The 21,207-nt window shown below is 36.0% G+C and overlaps 2 protein-coding genes and 3 long non-coding RNA genes across 5 annotated transcripts; 3 read left to right on the top strand and 2 right to left on the bottom strand.

The window, feature by feature from the left end:
* Positions 1-5,340: 5,340 nt before the first annotated feature.
* Positions 5,341-8,217, top strand: LOC136230419 (uncharacterized). The gene is made up of 3 exons (XR_010689378.1): positions 5,341-5,719; positions 6,740-7,174; positions 7,969-8,217. It is a non-coding gene; the product is annotated as an uncharacterized lncRNA (long non-coding RNA).
* Positions 6,038-9,472, bottom strand: LOC136230416 (lysM domain receptor-like kinase 3). The gene is made up of 10 exons (XM_066019482.1): positions 8,540-9,472; positions 8,240-8,438; positions 8,007-8,146; positions 7,815-7,904; positions 7,612-7,717; positions 7,260-7,411; positions 6,959-7,056; positions 6,728-6,866; positions 6,446-6,544; positions 6,038-6,303 (listed from the first exon to the last, which is right to left on the bottom strand). The coding sequence occupies exons 1-10, from the start codon at positions 9,188-9,190 to the stop codon at positions 6,139-6,141; spliced, it is 1,839 nt and encodes a 612-aa protein (XP_065875554.1). The 5' UTR covers positions 9,191-9,472; the 3' UTR covers positions 6,038-6,138.
* LOC136230420 (uncharacterized) lies at positions 8,401-9,067 on the top strand. Its single transcript, XR_010689379.1, has 3 exons — positions 8,401-8,613; positions 8,719-8,774; positions 8,958-9,067. It is a non-coding gene; the product is annotated as an uncharacterized lncRNA (long non-coding RNA).
* LOC136230418 (uncharacterized) lies at positions 9,127-11,802 on the top strand. The gene is made up of 3 exons (XR_010689377.1): positions 9,127-9,255; positions 9,371-9,480; positions 11,407-11,802. It is a non-coding gene; the product is annotated as an uncharacterized lncRNA (long non-coding RNA).
* A 4,802-nt stretch (positions 11,803-16,604) lies between these two features.
* Positions 16,605-20,537, bottom strand: LOC136230860 (protein POOR HOMOLOGOUS SYNAPSIS 1). The gene is made up of 8 exons (XM_066020057.1): positions 20,244-20,537; positions 19,160-19,279; positions 18,115-18,180; positions 17,889-17,992; positions 17,441-17,763; positions 17,309-17,361; positions 17,120-17,147; positions 16,605-16,987 (listed from the first exon to the last, which is right to left on the bottom strand). The coding sequence occupies exons 1-8, from the start codon at positions 20,517-20,519 to the stop codon at positions 16,932-16,934; spliced, it is 1,026 nt and encodes a 341-aa protein (XP_065876129.1). The 5' UTR covers positions 20,520-20,537; the 3' UTR covers positions 16,605-16,931.
* Positions 20,538-21,207: the final 670 nt, after the last annotated feature.

Raw genomic sequence — 21,207 nt, 5'->3', positions numbered from 1 at the left:
GTGATTTTTTAGCTTTTTGAGATCATCCTCTGTCCATTTGGCCTCAGCTTTGACAACTGCTTGGCCAGCCACAACTTCAACAGGAACAAACGGGCCTTGGACTATTGAAAGCCATGCACTCATGTTTGTTGCATGAATAAAGTTTTTCATCCTATTCTTCCAGAAGGTGTAGTTAGACCCGAAGAATAGGGGAGGCCGAGTAATGGACAGCCCCTCAGGTAAGATCTGAGTTGTCTGGTTTCCTGGGAGAAACCGAGTGCTATTTTCAGCCATAGTGGGGATCAGCTCAAGGTAGTTAAACCTTTAACAGTGAGCTTTTAAGCTCTGATACCACTTGTTGGTCCCTTATAACGTAACAAGTTAGTTCCAAGGGGGGGATAGGAACTATTTAAAATTTTAGTACGTTAAGGCTGACTTCTTTTTCTTTGAAAAAGGATTACACAGCGCGCTGAGTTAATTAAGACACTAGCTTAGTCAACTGGTGACTAAGTCAGCTTCTTTCTTTGAGTCAGGAGATAGCACTTGAGTCTATTCCTGAACTCAAATACTCAATGCACACAACTCAGCGTGACCTCTTTACTTGGTCAGTTTTGTTTAAGCAAGCAATATATATATGAAGGAGTTTAAGGTTAGAAAGATGTTACTCAGCAGATTTATCCAGGTTCGGCCTCTAAGCCTACGTCCTGTCCCCGGAACACGTTCCAAGCTTTCAAATTCTCTACTGAGCTCTTTAACGGTAGAGCATCAAACCTTTTACAACTTAGAAGCTGAGTATAATAAGAGTACCTTCCTCTATACCTCTACTCACTCCTAATCTCTCGCTGAGTACTATAACCGAGTACTCAGCCTCTCCTTTCTAATCTCTAGAAATGATAAAGATTTGTCCTAAACAACAATTGCTAAGACACCTTAGATGATTGAATAATCACTCTAGACTTTTACACGAAAGATATATAATTTGGTGTAAGAATTTGCTTTGCTTTTCTTCACAGAACTTGAGTAGAATTTTGGTCAGCGTAATGGCTTGATAATGTTCTGTGTTAGAAATGAAGCAACTGAAGGGCACTATTTATAGAGACGTCTGAGACATCAGTCATTTCGAATTTCGAAATAACCGTTGGAGGGAAACAGCTTCCTGTCGTTGTCACTCAGTTTTGCTCAGAGCTCTCGGCCAATCAGATTTGAGTATCTTCTGTCCTCGGCAGAATGTCTCTCCATTTATGGTAAGGTCAACTAGACAGCGTCCTGTGTCTTCTGAACTTTACCTAAAGTGGAAACACTTTGTCTGGAAGTTGTTCTTGCTCAGCTGCTGTCTTGTACTCTTTGTCGATTCAACTCAGCAGCTTCACTCCGAAGTTGTTCAACGAAGGTCTTCTAGATCCTTCTCTTGCTGAGTTGCGTTTTGATCATAACGACAGCGTTTTGCACACGCGGGCCGAGTTGTCCTGATCTGTTTGACTTGGGCTTTGACTTCCGTATTGGGCTTTAAGTCTTTTAGTCTTTATGTCTTATAAACAATTTAACTCAACATTGAACAAACACATTAGTTAAATAAATCAAAGCATTTAAACTTAGTGTGTTTAGAATATATTTAATTTTACTTAGATAATTTTGTCAAATAAAAATCATGTGGAAAGGTGTTTCAACATACTCTTCATTAAAAGAGCATTAAGAGAAGGTTATTACAGTTATCACTCAAACCTGTATAAATACCCTTGTAACATGACAACAAAGGTACACTTACACACTCTTCTTAGCTTTGCTTTGTCATTACAGTTTATCCTCTTAAGAAGTTTACTGACTTAGGCATCGGAGTGCCCCCGGCCGATCCCAATGGTGCCTCACAGCGATCCACACTCACCGCACCAATTGATATTATGTAGATTTAGCAACACCGTAGAGCGTCCCTGTGAGGCGCCGTTGGGATCGGCCGAGGGCACTCCGATGCCTAAGTCAGTAAACTTCTTAAGAGGATAAACTGTAATGACAAAGCAAAGCTAAGAAGAGTGTGTAAGTGTACCTTTGTTGTCATGTTACAAGGGTATTTATACAGGTTTGAGTGATAACTGTAATAACCTTCTCTTAATACTCTTTTAATGAAGAGTAATCCTTCTTTAATGCTATCTAACTCTCTCCTCTAACCTCTAAGTTTTGGCAGGTTTTGAGATATCTTTAATGCTATTTTAATGCTAGTGAGTTACGCTGTATAGTCGTTCATTTCTTCTAAAGGCGGATCGCCATATGGGGCGGATCCCTTCGTTCTCTTACCAGGCGGATCTTTGTAAGGACCCGTGGAACGACGTCGTATTTCCAACTATGAGCTGTGTGTCTGATCATAAGAAGGAATGCCCAAGACGACACCGTATCTTTATATGTACGCTATATATATCTTGGAGGCAAGCCTTTTCTCCCTTTAAGCCCTCTTCGCTAGGGAATATCTCCAGCTCAGTCCTTCATGTTTCATGGTGGATGTTATCAACAATGAAGATGGATTGACCAATAAATTGCTTCCCGTAGAGCATGAGCCTTTACAATACGAACATTGGCTATGAACGGCAGTAGATGGCTCAGACAAGCCATGAATGACCCGTCTGAAGTTCGGATTAGAGCTCCCGTACCACTGCGGTTAGCTGTCTGAAATAGTGTCGCGTTGTAGTTACACTTGACAAATCCTATAGCTGGCCGGGTCCAGCGAACTAGTGTTGCGGTAGGATGCGGCAACCTCCCTTGTGCTGCAACTGTCAGAATGGATCTCCCAGGCGTTGCAGTGGTCTGCCTTGGACTTCTTGGCCCAGCAGTGGGCGTACATGATCTCCCTAGCGCTGCAGATTGGGACTGCCGCCAGTCTCCCAAAACGCGAGCCGCGGTGGTAATAGCATGCGCCGACAATGGCACATTGTTCTCCCACACCACTTAGTTTTTTTTTGCTCCAAATCGATCATAGAGTGATGGCCACCAAACAACATGTCTCTTGGTCCATATACGAAAACACCTGCAAAATAGCATCCGTTAAATAATCAAAATGGAATATATCCATGTTGATTCCGGTTAAGTTCCAACGCTCCTAGGCATACACACATCCAACAAATACATGGTAGTCGTGCTCAATATCAACATGGCCGAACGAGCAGTGAATTGGGACCGGCAAATCTCGCGATGCCAATCTATTTTTAGTGGCCAAACAACCTGCCACCAATTTCCATATAAACAATTTAATCTTCGGAGGGATATACAATTTCCATAATCGTTCCCACCCCTCATGGCCCGTAACCCGTATATCTCCCATAAACAATGCCTTATATCCCGATTTACTAGTATAAATCACATCCTTTGTATCATGCCAAATCAGCTCGTACCCCACATCTCTAACGAGTAAAATAGTCTTGCACGCTGCCCTTGCATCCAACACAGACATCAATGCTTCAATTTTCCCTCTATCCCACACTTTCCTACTAGGAATAAAAAGATCGGCAACTTTGATATCCTCACATGACATCCTTGCACAAACTGAAATGGACTTGCCATCCCCAACCCTCCACCTTACAGCCAACTTCAGCACTCTAATTGCTCTCCAAACACTGCCCCAAACAAAGTTAGGATTATTGCCCAATTTAGAAGAAAGGAAAAGGACCTTAGGAAAATATTTAGCTTTAAGGAGCTTACTCACCAAAGTGTTTGGATTAGTTAACAATTTCTAACCCTGTTTCCCTAGCAAGGATGGGTTAAAGTTCTGCAAATCTCTAAAACCCAAACCCCCATCCCTCTTATCTTGACAAAGACGACCATAACCATACCAATGAATCGACCTCTTACCCTCAGGTTTTATGCCCCACCAGAAGGAGTTCATAATCCTTTCCAGCTCTAAACATAAAGATTTAGGCAGCATAAAAACACTCATACAAAAAGTAGGCAAAGCCTCAGCCACATCCTTAATCAACACTTCCTTACCTGCCGTAGATAACAACCTGAAACTTTAGGAACTTAATCGTTTCTGCAACCTGTCCTTAAGAAAGCTAAAAATAGCCACTTTAGATTTACCGATTAGGGAAGGAAGGTCTAGATAGAGTCCAGTGTTAAGAGGGTTATGCACTTGAAGCGAATTACACACCTCATTACGCAGATCAAGACTGACATTGCGGCTAAAGAAGATTCCCAACTTCTGCAGGTTAACCGCCTGGCCAGATGCTGACTCATACTTAGCCAAAATTGCCCCAACTTTATTACATTATTCCATAGTAGCCCTGAAAAACAGAAAACTATCATCCACAAAGAATAGGTGTGTTATAACTGGGGCTCCCCTAGCGATCAGGCACCAATGGACTGAGCCCTCAGCTGCTGCCTTACTAATCAATTTGGAGAGGACCTCAGCACAAAGGATAAATAGGTAAGGTGAGAGCGGATCTCAAACCTCTACCCGGTCTAATAGGACCCACAAATTTACCATTAACCGATACCGAGTACTTCACAGTAGTAACACACAACAATCCACTCCACCCAAGCACTGAGAAGCCCAGTTTGACCATAACAGCACGAAGAAAAGCCCAATCAACCATATCTTATGCCTTGCTAATATCCAATTTCAAAGCTACCTTACCCTATTTACCCCTATCTTTCCATTTCATATAATGTAAGGATTCAAAGACTAGCATGATACTGTCAGTAATAGACATGCCTGGGACAAAAGCAGATTGATTCTCTAAAACTAAGCAAGGCAACACTCATTTCGGCCTATTAGCTAGTACCTTAACAATCAGCTTATAAAGGACATTGCACAGAAAGATGTTTTGTTTTGATTTCGTTTGGTTATACAGAGGTTTAGGGTTTAATTGTATTCCAAACGACACTGATGCGACTTTTGTTGAATTATTGTTGCAATGTTGTTGTAAATTTTGATAATGTTTTGTTTTAGTGTCGTTTGGTTATATATATTGTTTACTTGTGTATATTTTAAGCAAATAACAAAAGATATTAGTTCGTATTTTTCGCAAACTGCGAAGCCTGAGCAAAACTGTAAATGGAAATACTACTTTAGTACATGATTTTGCTTCGCAATTTTGCTCAGTTTCGCAGTTTGCGAAAAATACGAAGCAAAATCATATGCGCGAAGTATTATCCTGGGAAAAACATACTAAAGAAATCGCAGAACCTTAAAGCGAATCGAACGAAATAGTAGAAATACAATAGATATACAAATATGATTTTTAGTAGTGTCTTCGAATTCGCAAACAAATAAAGATACGAGAAGAGAAGAAAGAGTAAGAAACTTTTAAACTGTTATATACTATTTTGGAAAAATTTATACACACTTTTATAATATTTCCTTAAAGAAAATTGGAGTATGGCGCCTAAAAGCTCTTGCTTTAACGGTTTAACGGTTTTATGCTTAAGCCCGTTCTCGCCCCCTTGATGAGCCAAAGGGAGGGAAAAGGCTGAACCGGGTTGCAGCTGCGCGAAAACTCTGACCCGGGTGCACTGTTGAATTGCAGTAGCTAACGGTTGTTCTTTATTCAAAACCCAGTTCTGTATGTAATCTCTTGTTTGGGCGTGCCTAAGCTTTATAAATTCTGCTCAACCACTTCGCCTTGATCTGCAAAAAATTGAGATGATTTAATTACAAAGCTAGTTTCTCATTTTTCAATTTCCGCACAACAAGCCATATCAGTGATCACAGTGATTTACTGATATCAGCTAATGAGTTCTACAATCTTCAGTAAAGCAGGTACGTATTACAGTTCTTGAGTTATTTTTTTCTGATCGATTGCTCTATAATCATTTGGGCGTGATAAATTGCATTCAGCTTCTGATTGCCTTTTACCATAGCTACTGATCTGTGTTTTTCAGAGGATGAATATTTTCGTTGCATTTAGGGATTTTGAGTTCTTAAATATCGATTACTAATTAAAAATTAGGCTATTTGTTCGATTATCTCAGTTAATATTGCTAGATATGCTCCATTTTATGTCAAGTTTGTTTTCTTTGATTGCTGCAATACAAGATAGAACAAAAAATTGGCTTAGATAATTAAGAAAAATTTACATATTTTTCTTTTTGTACATGAAATGTCCTGAACAAATAGTTGGCTAGTTTATCATGAGAATGTAGCTACAGACACCTTAAACGCTCTTCTCTCTTGTGCTTTCATCTTCCATTATGGAGCCCGCTAAAAACTGGGCTGTTTCCCCCTAGTGATGCCTCCCACTCTTGTGAAGATGTCATTATCTTGGATAGAATTGGAACTATTTCTCGCATTTCTGGTCTTTTAATTGGGTCTTCGCTCAAACACCACTCTGCAATTTCAGCCATCTGCAAAAAGAACAATGGTTCTAGTTAATAATTAAGCTCAAGTTGAATGACCAATGCGGCCATCATAGTGTAGTATTTTTGGTGTTATTTCCTCTATCTTCGACCTTGTTGCATTTGAAGGTTTATATATCAAAGAGCTTACCTTGTAGACATCGTCCATAGGGAAGCTACCCCGAAGATTTCTGTCTATTGTATTTTCCAAAGCTGTCTCTGGATCTTCATCTTGAAATATTTTGTACACCTGAAGGCATGACAGAAAGGAAACTAGTTTGGTCATACTGAATTATATTATACTTGCTCATATTACCAAAAAAGTCTTGAAATGCCTAATCCTAAATGCTGCACAATGTCCCGAAATAGATATAATCCAGGGTCTTCATAATGTTATAAGTGATTCTTTTGCTTGAACAATTTTTTGACTTACTACTGTAATTAGTGATCTCAGCTTGGTGGGCTCCCAATTGTCACGAACAAGTGCACGCTGGCCTGTAATCAGCTCCGCCAGAACCACGCCAAATGCAAATACATCAGTTTTGGTGGTCACCTGTAGCTCTTTCACGGATCTTTCCACGAAATTAGTTAAAAAAGTTTAGATTTTTCTATCTGCAGAATACACTCCCTAACATAGTGACAGAATGAGAATATGAAAAGTTACTCTGGAGGGAGATAGCCTGGTGTTCCAACCAGTCGTGTTGCTATTAAATCCTCATCATTTGTTCTTTCGACGAGCTTTGCCAATCCAAAATCTGCTACCTACATGAACAGTCTCTGAAAATGAAGTGTAATCTAATTGATGAGAGCATGCCTTATAAAGTAAAGCTATCACATTGGAACAGGAAGAATTTTGCTTCATTGTTATTTCATCAACCAAGTTAAGCTGGGATTTCCTTAGTGCTTGCTGATCATTATTCTTTTGTTAATCAAATATGATAGTAGTACGTTATGTTTTAAAGTACCTTGGCTCGAAGTCCCTCGTCAAGTAGAATGTTACTGGTTTTTATATCTCTGTGCACATATTGCTTTTTAGTCTGGTCATGAATATATTCAATTCCCCTTGCAGCATCCACAGCTATCTGTGTTCTTGCTGTCCATGAGAGGGGCTGATAACCTGATTCAGTACCCAATTTTTAGGTGGCTTCCTGTCTCTGTAAATGCTCAACTCATAATATGCCTCATTTCATCTTTCATATAATGAATCAAAGTCTTCAACAATTATACACTAATTAACATGCAATTGAAAAAATTACTTACAATTTTCAAGTGTTTTTACTAGTAAATGTAGAGCATGCATTCTACTTATTTGAGTACCTTGTAGCAATGGATCATGAAGATGATCACTAAGTGATCCATTTTGAATGTGCTCATACACCAAGTATAAGTGGTCATCACCACTGGCATACCCCAATAGTTCCACCTGCCATATGATACATTTCATGCAAATGTGTGAAACCGTTGTTTTTGCACTGTATGAGAGATTAGTTATCATTCTAGTGATAATGATGATCACTTACCACATTTATGTGATGAATTTTGCACAGGACTTTAAGCTCTGCCAAGAACTCTTTGGATTTGTTAGATTTCATCTTCTTTATGGCAACTTCCTGAATGTTTATGTATTTAACAATTAGCCCGTATTAATTGTAGTATGTATTCTGATTGACACAGCTAAGGATAACGACTGAACGAGGGAAACAAGCAGTTACCTGCCTTCCCATTACTCCAAAGTACACACTTCCATATCCACCTGCTCCAATTTTCCTGGTTTCGTCGAAGTTGTTTGTGGATTCTTCAATTTCTTCTAGTGTGTAGACAATTGGTTTATCTGAATCAAAAGCTGTTCCATCTGTGGAACATGAATTAATTGTTAGTAGTGTCTTCTACCATAATTGTTTTAAGGTTTACAACAAATGGCAATTACTATTTCAATTTTCCTGACCTGCCATTATTTCCATATTCAGAATCTGCAATGAAGTTCCTCTGGTCATACTCATGCTTTTGGATACTGATTTTACTTCGTTCTTACTTTTATTTTGAGATCCTTTCCGCCGGAGAAATACAATAATCAATGTGGTCATTAGAAGAAATGTCATGGTTGATAGTATGCCGATGGCTATTGGCCATTTCAACATTCGTTTCTTGTCTGATAGAACAGGGAAAACAATGTCAATTATGCAAAACGATTTATTTAGCTAAATTATGATAAGATGGAATGCAGATTCAATCATGATTCATAGGCCAAGAGTTCCTGCTCACCTGGTTTGGAGGGTGGAATACTAATATCTTTGGGCACGAACAGCACCCAATCTTCTTGTATGTAGTTCAAGTTAATCAAAAAATTGTTCATGCTCTGTATGCCACTCGTGGTAGACGATAGTCTGCTAGCGATATCTAACAAAGTATCTTGTTGCTGAACAGTGTAAGTTGCCACAATGGGAGAGCCAGTTTCTGCACAACCACACAAAAGATGCATGGTAAATTCTGATCCTGTTCCGAAATTTGCTTCTTCATCTCCATTCTCCCATGCTTGTCCACTGTAAATCTGATTCGAAACATTTGAAAACGTGTCATTTTCGTTCACTCTATACAAAGCATTATGAAAGTATGCTTTGGTTCCATTAATGTTTTGACAAACACAAGGAACTTTTACTATATAGTCTTGTCTGTCTCCATATGGAATGGGAGTGATCTGGGTGGAGTTTACAGAATAAAAATAAGCAATCTGTTCCACCTGCAAACCTTTGTTGATATGGTACAGCGAGGCATCACACGTCTTGAAAAATTCATTGCAAGCGAAAGGGTATATGCCTATCTCATCTGCGGAGGCACAAACTCTAACTAGCAGGAGTAATAACAAAAAATTGAAATAAAGCAGATTATCAGAAGTCATAGTTGAAAGAGCATTGGGAAATTTTCTCAAGAGATAACAAAGGAAAAGGAATTGAAATTTTGAAGGTAGAAATGATAGTTTGTTCTCATTGTTTGTTATTGTTTGAATGGAATCAGGAAAATTACTTGCTTTTCCTGTAGTTTCTAACAAGGGAAATTTCAATCCTTTATATGGTTTTAGTGATTAACAAAGCCTGTTCCTTGGCATTGGCATACAAGACGATGCTTACAATTTATTGATGGAGAGGACTTTGTCTGTTGCTCAGCTCTAGATGGATTAGAAAATGACAGGTACGTACCTCATAGTTCGAGTCTTTAGATTGACAATATTGTTGAGTTATTTAATTTCCGAGGTTTAGTAATAAGCTATACTTGTTTGCATTACAACTGGCTCTTGTAGCTTGGTTGCAGGGTAAATTTACCATTCAACTTATGATGAATATCAACGTACTTGAAATTTGCTTAAATGATATACCGTTTAACTTATCTAAGTTTAGAAAGCTAATAGATACTTGTTAGGGAGTCAATTAATCATTTTAAATAAGTATAAAACGATTTATTAGCTTCGCGAAAAGCTCCAAATTGCTGTTGTTTTCACAAAAAATGCTTCGAAAAGCTGAAACAAACACCACTAAATTCTATTTGGCTTTGCTATGGATTATGAGGTTAATTATCATTTTAAGCAAGTTTAGAAGGTTAATGAGTATATCTTTACAAGTTCAGAGAACCAATTAGATTATTTGGTGGACTACATGCTCCACTGAACTTATTTAAACTGGCCTTATTGGTACTTTGGATTTGTTTAAAATGATACACCTAAGATTTAGGTGGTTAATCATGTCAGTTTAAGCAAGTTACGGATATTGCTTAAAGTGATATACACATTTCAACTTACCAACATTTCTATTTTCCTTTGCCAAGTAGGATTTTAAGGGATTTTTTTTTACACAGGATTTAAGGGATTGATTATGTTTAGAAGCTAATCAAACATTATTATTTTCTGAGTAGCATGGTCAGTGGCTGTATGTATGGCTGGATGATAATTGTTCTCACCGTCTAGACAGTTGATATAAAAATGTCATGAGATTCTTGTCTGATTGGATTGGAACAACTATTATAAAAAAGAACACCAAAGCTTAGAAAAAATTTATATTTTATCTCTAGATGTTCTTCTATCTTAGCTAGGTAAGATGCATTAAATTGAGAATAAATAAGTGAGTGAAATGATGGTAGAAAGATTTGTATTGGTTGTTCAACTAAATTATTCCCTCTGGTAATAACTGTTTGACATAACCTTGCAATTGATAGCTGGCCGAGGGTACCATTTCACAAACAAGAGGTAAAAGAAATAGAGGTGTGCAAGATGCTTTTTGACGGCTACCATTTCCCAATTAAATACATTTTCTTTTTCTAATAATTAATGGGTTTGGTTCGAGTAAAATTTAAACATTCCCTATAAATCTTAATTACTTACTCTTTTTGTACCACTTTATAGTCATTCTAGCAAATAAGTATCCGTTTGTTTCAGATGTTTCTGTTTGATGTTACTGTTATGGATATGCAACAAATATTAGTTGATTTTTACAAAAATCGGCTATTTCTAATTTTTTACCAAAAGCTTTTTGTCTACCTTTTAGATTTAAAAGGCTAAAAGCAGTTTCAAAACAAACTAACAGTAAGTCGTTTTAGTTTTTCAAGAATATTTAGTTTAGTTTTCGGTGTGAGTATTACATTTTTATCTTGATCCATGTGTTTTTTAACATTCCAAGATTTATATGAGAGATAAAAAAAATTAGTTAACCAATTTAAATTCATTAATTATATTTCTTAATATGTGTAAACCATCCTAGAATGATTTATATAATGGAACAGGGGGAATATAACCTTAAAATTGATTTTAATTGAAATGATTAATTAAAAAACGGTTTGAAAAAAAATGGTTTTAGGAGCTATTGTGATTGAACCCAATAAATCTCTAATTGGACAGAAACAAGGCCAAATTGGGCTATAGTCCAACTAACGCCCTTTGATACCTAAGTCAGTTTGAGGGAAGACTTTAGGATAATCACAACATTAAACTAAAGTTAAGATATAAATTTAATGAATGAATGAAATAGTGTACATTAAGTTGTACTTATTCTATTTATACTGTGATCGAGCTGTGAAAGACGATTATAAGCTTAAGAGTGTGACGTGTTACGTGTCACGTGTTGATAGGTGAACATGTACTCGTACTCCAGGCGTGATATTCTTTAAGCTTGTTAGGTCTGTAATTTAGGGGATCAAGCGTGATTACTGCAACAAGGGGATACTTGATTGGATCTTTTGAGACTTTGCGAGCCAATGCCTTCAAAACGAGATCGTATGGAGCAGTTTTGCTATGGTCACTCATGTTTACAGGGAAGACAATCGCGTGGCGGATGCCTTGGCTCGGTTCAGTGTCACCTCTTCGGCTATCACTTGGTGGAACACGGCTCCAGCTTTCTGTCAATCGCTGATTTTTTATGATCCATATAACATTTTGCACTTTCGTTTTTCTTAGTCTTTTTCCTTTTTCTGTTGTTTCATCTTGTGCAATTTTTTGGTTCTTTAATATATTCAGGTTTTACTTGGTTTGTGGCTGGGGTGCCAACATAGTTGGGATGTAAGCGCTAGCTCTTGTATCGTCCCAGTTTCCATAAAAAAATAAAATAAATTCATTCTTATTTCTTCTTGACTAATATTTCTAACTTCATATATATTCTGAAATTTATATAAATAAGGATTCAAAAATTATATTTAACTCAACTTAATTTATTTTCCGTAATTTCATACATCCAAGAATTAATTTTGCTCCAAATAATATTAAAAATATTATAGAGTTAATGAAATATTTTTCTGCACTAGTTTTATATTTTAGCGGAAAATATCATCGGTCGTTGGGATCCGTCTATCAGGAAAATTAAAGTTGGTTGTTTTGAGAAACTAATTATACTTCATTGTTTCTTATGATTCCAACGGTCCAAAATCATCTCAAACCCTCCAAACTCGACCGAAAAACTGAACTTTTGATAGATTTTTTAATTTTTTCAGTATAGCTCTGATTACAGCTCAAAACTCATTGCATGCATCAAAATCCAATGTATCCATAGGTAAATCGACATTCTGAGTCCATTTTCAGTGTTAGAATTGCAAAAAAAAAAAAAAAAAAAAAAAGAACATAAGGTAGAGAAATAGAGAGAGGACAGCAAAAATGATGAATTTTCTCTCTCTAACCAAATTTTGAAAACTCAAAATCTCACAATAAAAGTTACATGTACTTGTAGTTGGAGTTGAAAGCTTCATTTTAGTATAAAAAATGTGAAAAACAGTAAAGTTTCAGGAAGAATAGAGTTGGAGAAGAATGGAGAATGAAAGGAATGTATAAAGTTTTCGAGAGGGGAGATTCTCCCACCTACCCATAGACCATGTGGGAGATTCATCCGTCTAGGCATAAATTTTTTTTATGAAAAGTCGGCAAATTTTTTGCGACGAAAAATGTAAAATCGTCACAAAAAATATACATTATTTTCATGATTTCTTTGATAAAAAAAACGTAAATTTTAATGTTTCTGACTCAGAATCATCCATTTCCGGGGTTCTCGGGTCAATTATTTTCATAATTTTAATTATTATTGTTCGGGGGTTTGTGATTTTGGAGAAAGAATTTTCAGTTTTTGATCAAAATTATGAGAAAGACAAAAAAGTCCAAATGAAAGCGTTGATAAGTAAAATGGGACAGTATTTAGCAATCCACTCTTTTTATTTCCTCAATTTTTAGTCAAATTTCACTTTAGTCCTTCCCTTTTTAAATATATTTTAAATTCTCTTAAAATTAATTATAAGTCATTATTATCTTTTTCAACTTAATTTTAAAAATTTATATATTACAGTTAGGGAGTTATATATTAATTTGTTGTGACATAATACAAAAACTCAACTCTTATGTACCTATACAATATAAAGTAATTGGAAATATGCATATACAACCCTGAGTTATAAAGTATTTAATTTATAGGTAACAATGAATATTAAATAGAAATTATTAAATAAATAATTATCTTAAAACAATAAGACGTTAAATACAATTATCATTTTTATGCATTTATATATCATATATAATCACTTTTAATCTGCATTTTGCAAGAAGCTGCTGCAAACAAAAACGATCTTCATCGATGTCCTTCCAGCCTTCAAACTGATTTTTACCCTTTTTATCTTTATGGAGAAGGGCTGCAAAAAGCATACAATAAAATTATTATATATATATATATATATATATATATATGCATACAATATAATAATTAGTTGGTTCGATCAATTTAGTCTCAAATCAATTCCAAATATCATTTTTGTCTTTTCACTTAACATTTAAAATCAAATTAGTCCAAAATAACACGAGTCGGTATAAGAAAGTGTTACGTTTCAACTACCTATCAATCTTATACTTTAGACTAATTTGATCCTAAATGCCAAATTAAATGACGAAATTAATACTCATAAATATTGAATGTTAATTTCAAAATCTTTATATGTTAATTGAGGATTTCAATATAAATTAATTATTCTCACTATCCATTAATAGCATTGTAAATAGGGAAGGGATTCCTGGTCCACGCCGGAGATCCGCCCAATGGGGATGAGAAATCCTCAAAAAAAAATTCTCCACAGAGCAAGAATGGAGAGCTTTTTATCTCCGAAATACAAACAGAGATAGGAATGGGGAATATCTTCACTCCATCCAATCCCCGAAATTAATAATAAAATTATATATATTGTAAATATTAATGTTTATTTTCATACTTAATAAATCTAATTACAATCTATTTAGAAAAATTATACATATAATTTTTTATTAATTTGATGTTTTATTTATGTAAATTTAATTAGTATTTAAAAAGAATTCCTACGGGATTCTCATTCTCGTGGAGATCCCCACAGAGATATCCAATTCATATATGGATGGGGATGGAAAATCTCCGACATATGCGGACATCACGGTATGGCGAATCATTCCCCATCCCGGCCCGTTTGCAACCCTATCCATGAGTAAGGAATCTAAATTTAAAAGAGTACTGACCTTGGTGCTGGGCCAACATCCATAGGCACAAACAAGACCCAACCCACAACCAAGAAATTCGGATTCCGAATCAAACCACTATTCAACTTCTGAATACCATCAACAGTAGAAAACAATCTACTAGCAATATCTTCAATACTATCACTCTGTTCAACACTATAAGTTCCAACAACCTGGGAATCATCACTATCCAAACATCCAGACAGTATATCCAAAGTAACCACATTTCCTGGAATAAACTTCTGCTCCTCATCCCCAACTTCCCAAACTTGCCCACTATAAATCTCAGTAGAAACATTAAAAAAAGTGTCATTTTCCTTAACAAGGTAAGGCACATCATAGAAGTATCCCACAGTTCCATTAATGTCCTTACAGGAAGAAAGAACAGACACTAAGTAATCCCGCCGGCCGCCCCGGAGAATGGGAAGTAGTTGGTTAGGGCTGACATTGTAAAAGGAAGCAACTTGGTCAGGATTGTTTTGTCCTGTGTTGATGTGGTAGAGGAAAGCATCACACATGAGTTTGGTTGAAGAACAAGTCATAGGGGACATGTTATCATTTGAGGCAAGAGTTTGTGATAGTAGGAGTAAAGGGAGGAGGCAGAAAAGGAGATTATGGAAACCCATAGTTTAGGGGAAGTAATTAGTAATGTAGGAGATGATTAATTATATATACAAGACTGTAATTTTGGATTGATGAATTAGGTTAATTAATTATTGGATATTCTTTCTTTCTAAGAAGTTTAATTTCTTGTGGGATTCGCCTAAACTTGATCATTTTATGATTGGGTTTATACGATATAGAGGAAAAGATATTGGACTGGACTTACATTGGATCAAAGAACAAGAAGTTGGAAATATCAAATATGTTGTTTAGACTAATATTATATTAATTTCTGTCCAGTGCACAGTTAGTTGTACAACATATACATATTCATTTAAGGTAATATTCGCCTGTGCAGGAAAAGCCCTAGTGAGAGAAGGTCTCCCTTCTCTCTACGGTCTTCTACTCTTCTTTCCTCTTCCTTTCTTGCCGCCGCCCCTCCCCCCTTCCTTCTCCCGCACCCGATCCCTTTTCCCCTCTTTTCTCCTTTTCCTTGAAAAATATTCAGTTTAACTAGATCTCACAACAAAGTTCAAAGCTACTTTTATATAGTTGAGGAGGAAGAAGGAAGCTTGTCTTCCTTCTTTCTCTTCCCCTGCATTTTATTTTTTCTGTTGTGTTAGTTTGTTTTCCTGGTGTTGTATCGTTTTTGGATCTGACATATTTTATCCGATCTCTGGATCCGTTTGGCGTGCATCTGTTCGTTATAATCTTTGTTCCTGTAACCTTTTCTGTTGTAGCAAGTGCAGAAAAGGTAGATTTTATCCGTAGATCACTGGATCTACGTGGATGCAAAAAAAGAAGGGACTTAGATCCGGTGTTTCAGACTAGGCCAAAGGATGAAGATTGGACTACAGCTGTTCCGCTACAAATCTGGGGTTACGATAAATATATGGTTCAACGGTCCTCTATTTTAGATGTACCTTTTATGGTTGTTTTTGCTCTTTGTAGTTTTTTTCTTGCCTTTATGGTCCATGTAATAGGCTTTGCCTTTATATATGTGAGGTTTTACTCCTTGCTATTGTCATGTTGTACTATCAATCTTATTATCTAATGAAATTTTAGTATTCCCATAAAAAAAAAAATATTCGCCTGTGCAGGAGACTAGCCAGGAGTTGCAATTGTAGAAGTGATTTGTTTTTTACAGTTCTTATACTTTATAACAAGACTGGAGTATTTGTTGTTACCAAGACTAATAGCAATTACTTGTTACACCTGAAATGCAATTGTATATATATATATTATATGATTTCCAGGAAAATAGTGGTGTCTCATTTATTTAAATAATAATAATAATAACATACTAAAAGAAAAATGAAATGCACCAAATAAATATAGCTTAGTTGGTACATTTCTGACTTCTAGTTTTAGAAATAGAAGATTGTGGGTTCCAACCTATCTTCTTATAAAAAAATATATATAAATAAATAAAAGAAAGATGAAATGTCGAACTTTATAGAAATTTTTGTAGATGTTAAGAAACCATTCCGGTGATTGCATACTATTCATTATTTATAGCTTGCAATAAAAATCAATCGTTTAAATTTAACTTGAACATAAATCTCATGATATTGAATCATTGATTAAATTTTACCAGTCAATAATATTTTTCTTGGGGAAAAAAGAAAGCTTGATGAACGTATCTAAGAATGGACTTATATATGTAAACAAATATCTAACTCATCCCCAAATATATCTCAAAGGGAGGATTTTCTTATGTGTATATAAGAAGTCATATAATCCCCTAACTTACATAAGAAATCATATAGTTCCCTAATTTAAAAGACATACCCCAGGCTCAAAGCGTGAAGCAACCAAAATATTGGCAATCGTATCGTGCATTTCCTAGTCATTCTATATCTATCTACCTCAGCGACTCTCTTTGGACGTGAGCTAATTCAATTCATTGCCTATACGAGATACAACGTAGTTTTGGTATACATCAAATCGTATAAACAGAGAGGTTTATGGGCAAGGGTACTCCAAACACGAACAGGGAAAAAGACTAGCTCCATGTATTATCCTTTACGTGTAAATACAATCACAGCAAGTCACCTCCAATTTCATTAATAACTTTCTCCACTTTAATCAACATTTCTGTCAATGACAAAAGGGCAACCGTGACAAATTCAGCATAATTTTCAGAAACAGTGTTCCTTTTATCATAACCCAAAAATGATTTTGAACACAAGAACTAGATTAAGAATATGGACAGAGAAAAGTTAGTACCTTTGAAGGAGGAATCTTCCATCAATCGCTGCAAGAAAATAAATTAAGAAATCAGTAAGCAAATTAAGTTGGAAATACGCAATTTTAGAAGTGGTTCCTATCATCTATGCAATAATTAAAACTAGTTGGCCAAAATACAATTCTAATGACCAAAAGCATTCAAGTATGAAGCCAAATGCAAACTGATACCGCAATTTCAGATTTGAGATCGTTATCATCAGATGAACTTGGCTGGTCTGTGGCTGCACCAGTTTTACAAATAAGTGTCAATATGAATAGATGTTAAATAAACTTTTAATCATAGATGAGGAACCTATCTACCTTGTTTAACCTCCGGGTAGCAGTTGGCCAGGAATGAAGCAAAGCTGGGAGGGAAGCCAGTAGAAGTGCCCTCGTGATTGTAATGTGCTGGTTCTTCATTACATGAAACTACCTCAACTTCATTATTTGATATCATTTCATTGCAATCAGTTGAAAATGAAGCGAAGTCGGAAGGCAATGCAGTAGATTCGCCTTCACTGCGTTGACTTGGTGCTATTTTGTTTGTGCAAGAGTCTCCCTCAACTTCATTGCTCAAATTCACTGGGAGTTTATCAGAGTTTCTTATAACTGGAGACATTATAAGTGATTCCTCCTCACAAACTCTGCAATGCCCATTTCCAGTTAGAAAGAAAACATTACAGCATGATCTGATTCAACCTAATTTTTATAAGTTTTAAGATGAACGATGCATCAAGGTAATTAGGTAATAGCAGCTTTCACATTTTACCTAGATGAACTTCTATTAGTAGAGAGGAATTCAGATTGCGATGAAATTTCAGATTGAAAGTCAGTATTGAGAGGTACAGTTTCAGTGAAGTCTTTCAAGATATCCTGAAAAGACAAATCAAACTACCATCACTCTAAGATGGAGGAATTGCCAATAGTGTTCATGATATTTCTTATGATGGTCACACTATAATAAATCAACTAACTAAATTCTAGTGCTTATTAACCTTCAATTCATTTATGAATGTCTCTGCTTCAGAAACCGATGCAAATCGGAAGGCAAACTTTTGGAACTGCAATCAAATTAAAAAGAAATTTTAGGCCAACCAAAGGAAAAGAATAGTACTCTGATCCCAAGTAAAAGAAAATACTGATCAAGTTGTAGCAGCTAAAGAAAACTGAGATTAAGTTACATTCTGACTTCAATGAATCATACACTACAACTCATATGTAGATGATAAATTTTTTTGGTTACAGAAAGGTTAGGTAAGTATCTAGATGATAATAATACAAGACAACTTCAGATAGTGCCACAACTGAAGAAACACAACTAGAAGCAGTCAACATATAGTGAAAGAATGAGGTCAACTTTAAAATATTCAAAGCATGCTAAGTTGGTCAAATAACAGTAAAAATCCTTCATATGCAAGAAATACAACAAAAATTATCAGTGAAAAATACATATGTATATATCGATTGCAGTTATCTAAGTTATTGGCATGCACAAAGAGAGAGTGCTGAACTTGTTCAGATCAAATCTAGTTATAGCTTACTTGATTGTTAGAGTTAACAGGTTTGGTAAGTTTTCATCTGTTTGCCTTAATTTAATTAGCAAATTATCATTTAAAAAGATAAACACATAAGAAAGGTTAATCAGAATGACATCATGAAAAACAAAAAAACAAATGAAGTTAATATCGTCCTTGTTTATTTATGAGCAAAATCGTATTCTATTATAGCTTTTAAGGAAATTATCTCTATCAACTAGATGGTACACTTCTCCTTCACTGTGTTTTCCACCAGGGCTGATATATTTTCCTCTCCTTTCATTTACTAATCTAAACCAAACAAAATCAAGTAAATTCGTTAAAACAGTTTCTCATTCCTCCCTGCACAACTTCCATTAAGACAAACATATATTTCTCATGAGGTAAACGCATACAACAAAGGAACATCATGTCCAGATTTCAACTTTTCTTTCATGCACAAAAACTTACAAATGTATTCGCATTTTGAATCACATCTTTTGACTAAACAACTTTAGAACTTTACCTCGCCAAGTGAGTCTCTATAGCTCACAAATACAGCTCTGCTACCCCTGGGAGGGGAAAATCCTGAGAGACATGAAACCTGTGGCCAAGTGAAATGCAGCTTGGAAACATAGTGTTCTTCCTGCATCTCATTGAATGATCAATTTAGAATACAATAATAAATCTGCATGCATTCCAACGAAACAGTTTATGGGATTATTTAGCACATACATGCAACATTAAGAATCAAATAGACCAGCACATGTCCATATAACCAGACAGAAGCTTAGGGGCTTGGGGGGAGGAAGCAGGAAAGCAAAGTGAAGAGCTCAACAAAATGCTTCTCTCAGACTTAAATCAACTGGAAAAAAAAAAATGGAAGAGAAAAATTGTCTTCCCATCGGGACATAGAATTTTCCATAAGAAATTCAAATGATAGCAGATGGTTTGAGCAAGACATAACAGAAAATATGTGTATACCAAGTAATGAAACTAAACAAGGGCCTAGTAGAAAATATGAAGCATCACAGGACAAATAATTGATTAACCAGCGAAAGATTACCAACGGCCCACCGGATATACATATAATCAAAGACATTTTAAGCAATTTGAATTTATTTCCCTTTTTGTACTAAGGAAGTTTGAATCTTAGGAAATGCAGAAAAAGAAAATGTGTAGACAAAAAACGAATTCATATTATTCATGATCTAAACCGCTCAAACTCGCAGATTATTGGATTAGATAAATTCAAACTTAGGTGTAACACAAACAACTAGAGGATCTCTTAACAAAACGCTTACCATGCTTCCTTACTTCCATTCTCTCATACAAACATGGCCTAAATTTCTAATTATTTCTTTCTTCGGTTTCTTACGACTGATCTAATTGTCAAAATCTCTCCAAAAGACAAATCAAACGAAATTGAAGCTTGTAAAAAGGAAGCTATAGTTGAGACAGAATTATAGTCGTTTGATCTTCTGTTTCTTTCTTAGCAACCAAACAAAGTCAAATAGTAAAAGAGAACTAGATATCAAAGTGAAAACTAGTTCCTGGAACAAATTTGCACAAAGAAAACTAATCAAGACTGACGGAGATAATCAACTCACAAGGATGTAATCGCCGAAAGAGACGGATAGAATGGCGTCGGAAATGGAGTGAGAGTTTAGGAGTTGCAGAGAAGCGGTCGGAGACTGAGAGGAGATCCAAGTACCCCGGATTCGAGGCTGCCGTCGAGTATTAGGAAGAGGAACGAGGGAAGAACAAGTTGAAGGGAGAGAAGGACAGACGACGAAACGAGAAAATGAGACCTCCCACTGATCTTTAAAGGCGAAAACAGGTTTCTCCATGGGCTCGCTCTCTATCAGTGCCAGAGATCCCGCCATAAGTTTTGATTGCTTGAATTTTTCTGATGCGTTTGAAATGAGAAATTTAAAAAAGGATTGCTTATATAGGCTTAAAAACTTACAGTATTTTCAAAATAAAAATAAAAATCATTTATAAATATTTAAAAGAAATACGAATTTTAGAAATTTTCTTCATTTGAAAATGCATCAAACAAAATTAGTTGCTGAGAAGACTGTCTTTATTCTTGACCTCCGGTTAAAACTCTCTGTTATTACAAAGAGTTTTGAAGGAGAGCCCCTGGTTCACCCCTCCCCGGTTAAAGAGGTCCAGTTAGTTGGTTGGAGGAAGCCCAGGGAAGGGGTTGTCAAGTTGAATACGGATGGCTCCTGCCTTAGTAATGGCAAAATTGCTGCTGGTGGAGTTCTTCGGGATGCTGGTGGCGCCTGGCTGGCTGGGTTTACCCATAACTTAGGTACGGGCTCCTCCTTTACTGCAGAGCTCTGGGGGATCTTGTCTGGCATTAAACTCGCCATTCGCATGGGTGTTAAAAGACTTTCGGTGGAGTCTGACAATTTGAAGGCTATCAACAGGATTTCGGATAGACAGGCTGTTTGTCTTAAGAGTCAGAATCTCATTAAAGCCATCTTGAGGCTTCGTCCTGCCTTCGATTCTCTTACCTTCTCCCATATTTATAGGGAGCAAAACCGCGTGGCGGATCGCTTGGCA

Source organism: Euphorbia lathyris, chromosome 5 (genome assembly GCF_963576675.1).
Source record: "Euphorbia lathyris chromosome 5, ddEupLath1.1, whole genome shotgun sequence".
Taxonomy (NCBI): domain Eukaryota; kingdom Viridiplantae; phylum Streptophyta; class Magnoliopsida; order Malpighiales; family Euphorbiaceae; genus Euphorbia; species Euphorbia lathyris.
This window is presented reverse-complemented; position numbering and strand designations above follow the sequence as displayed.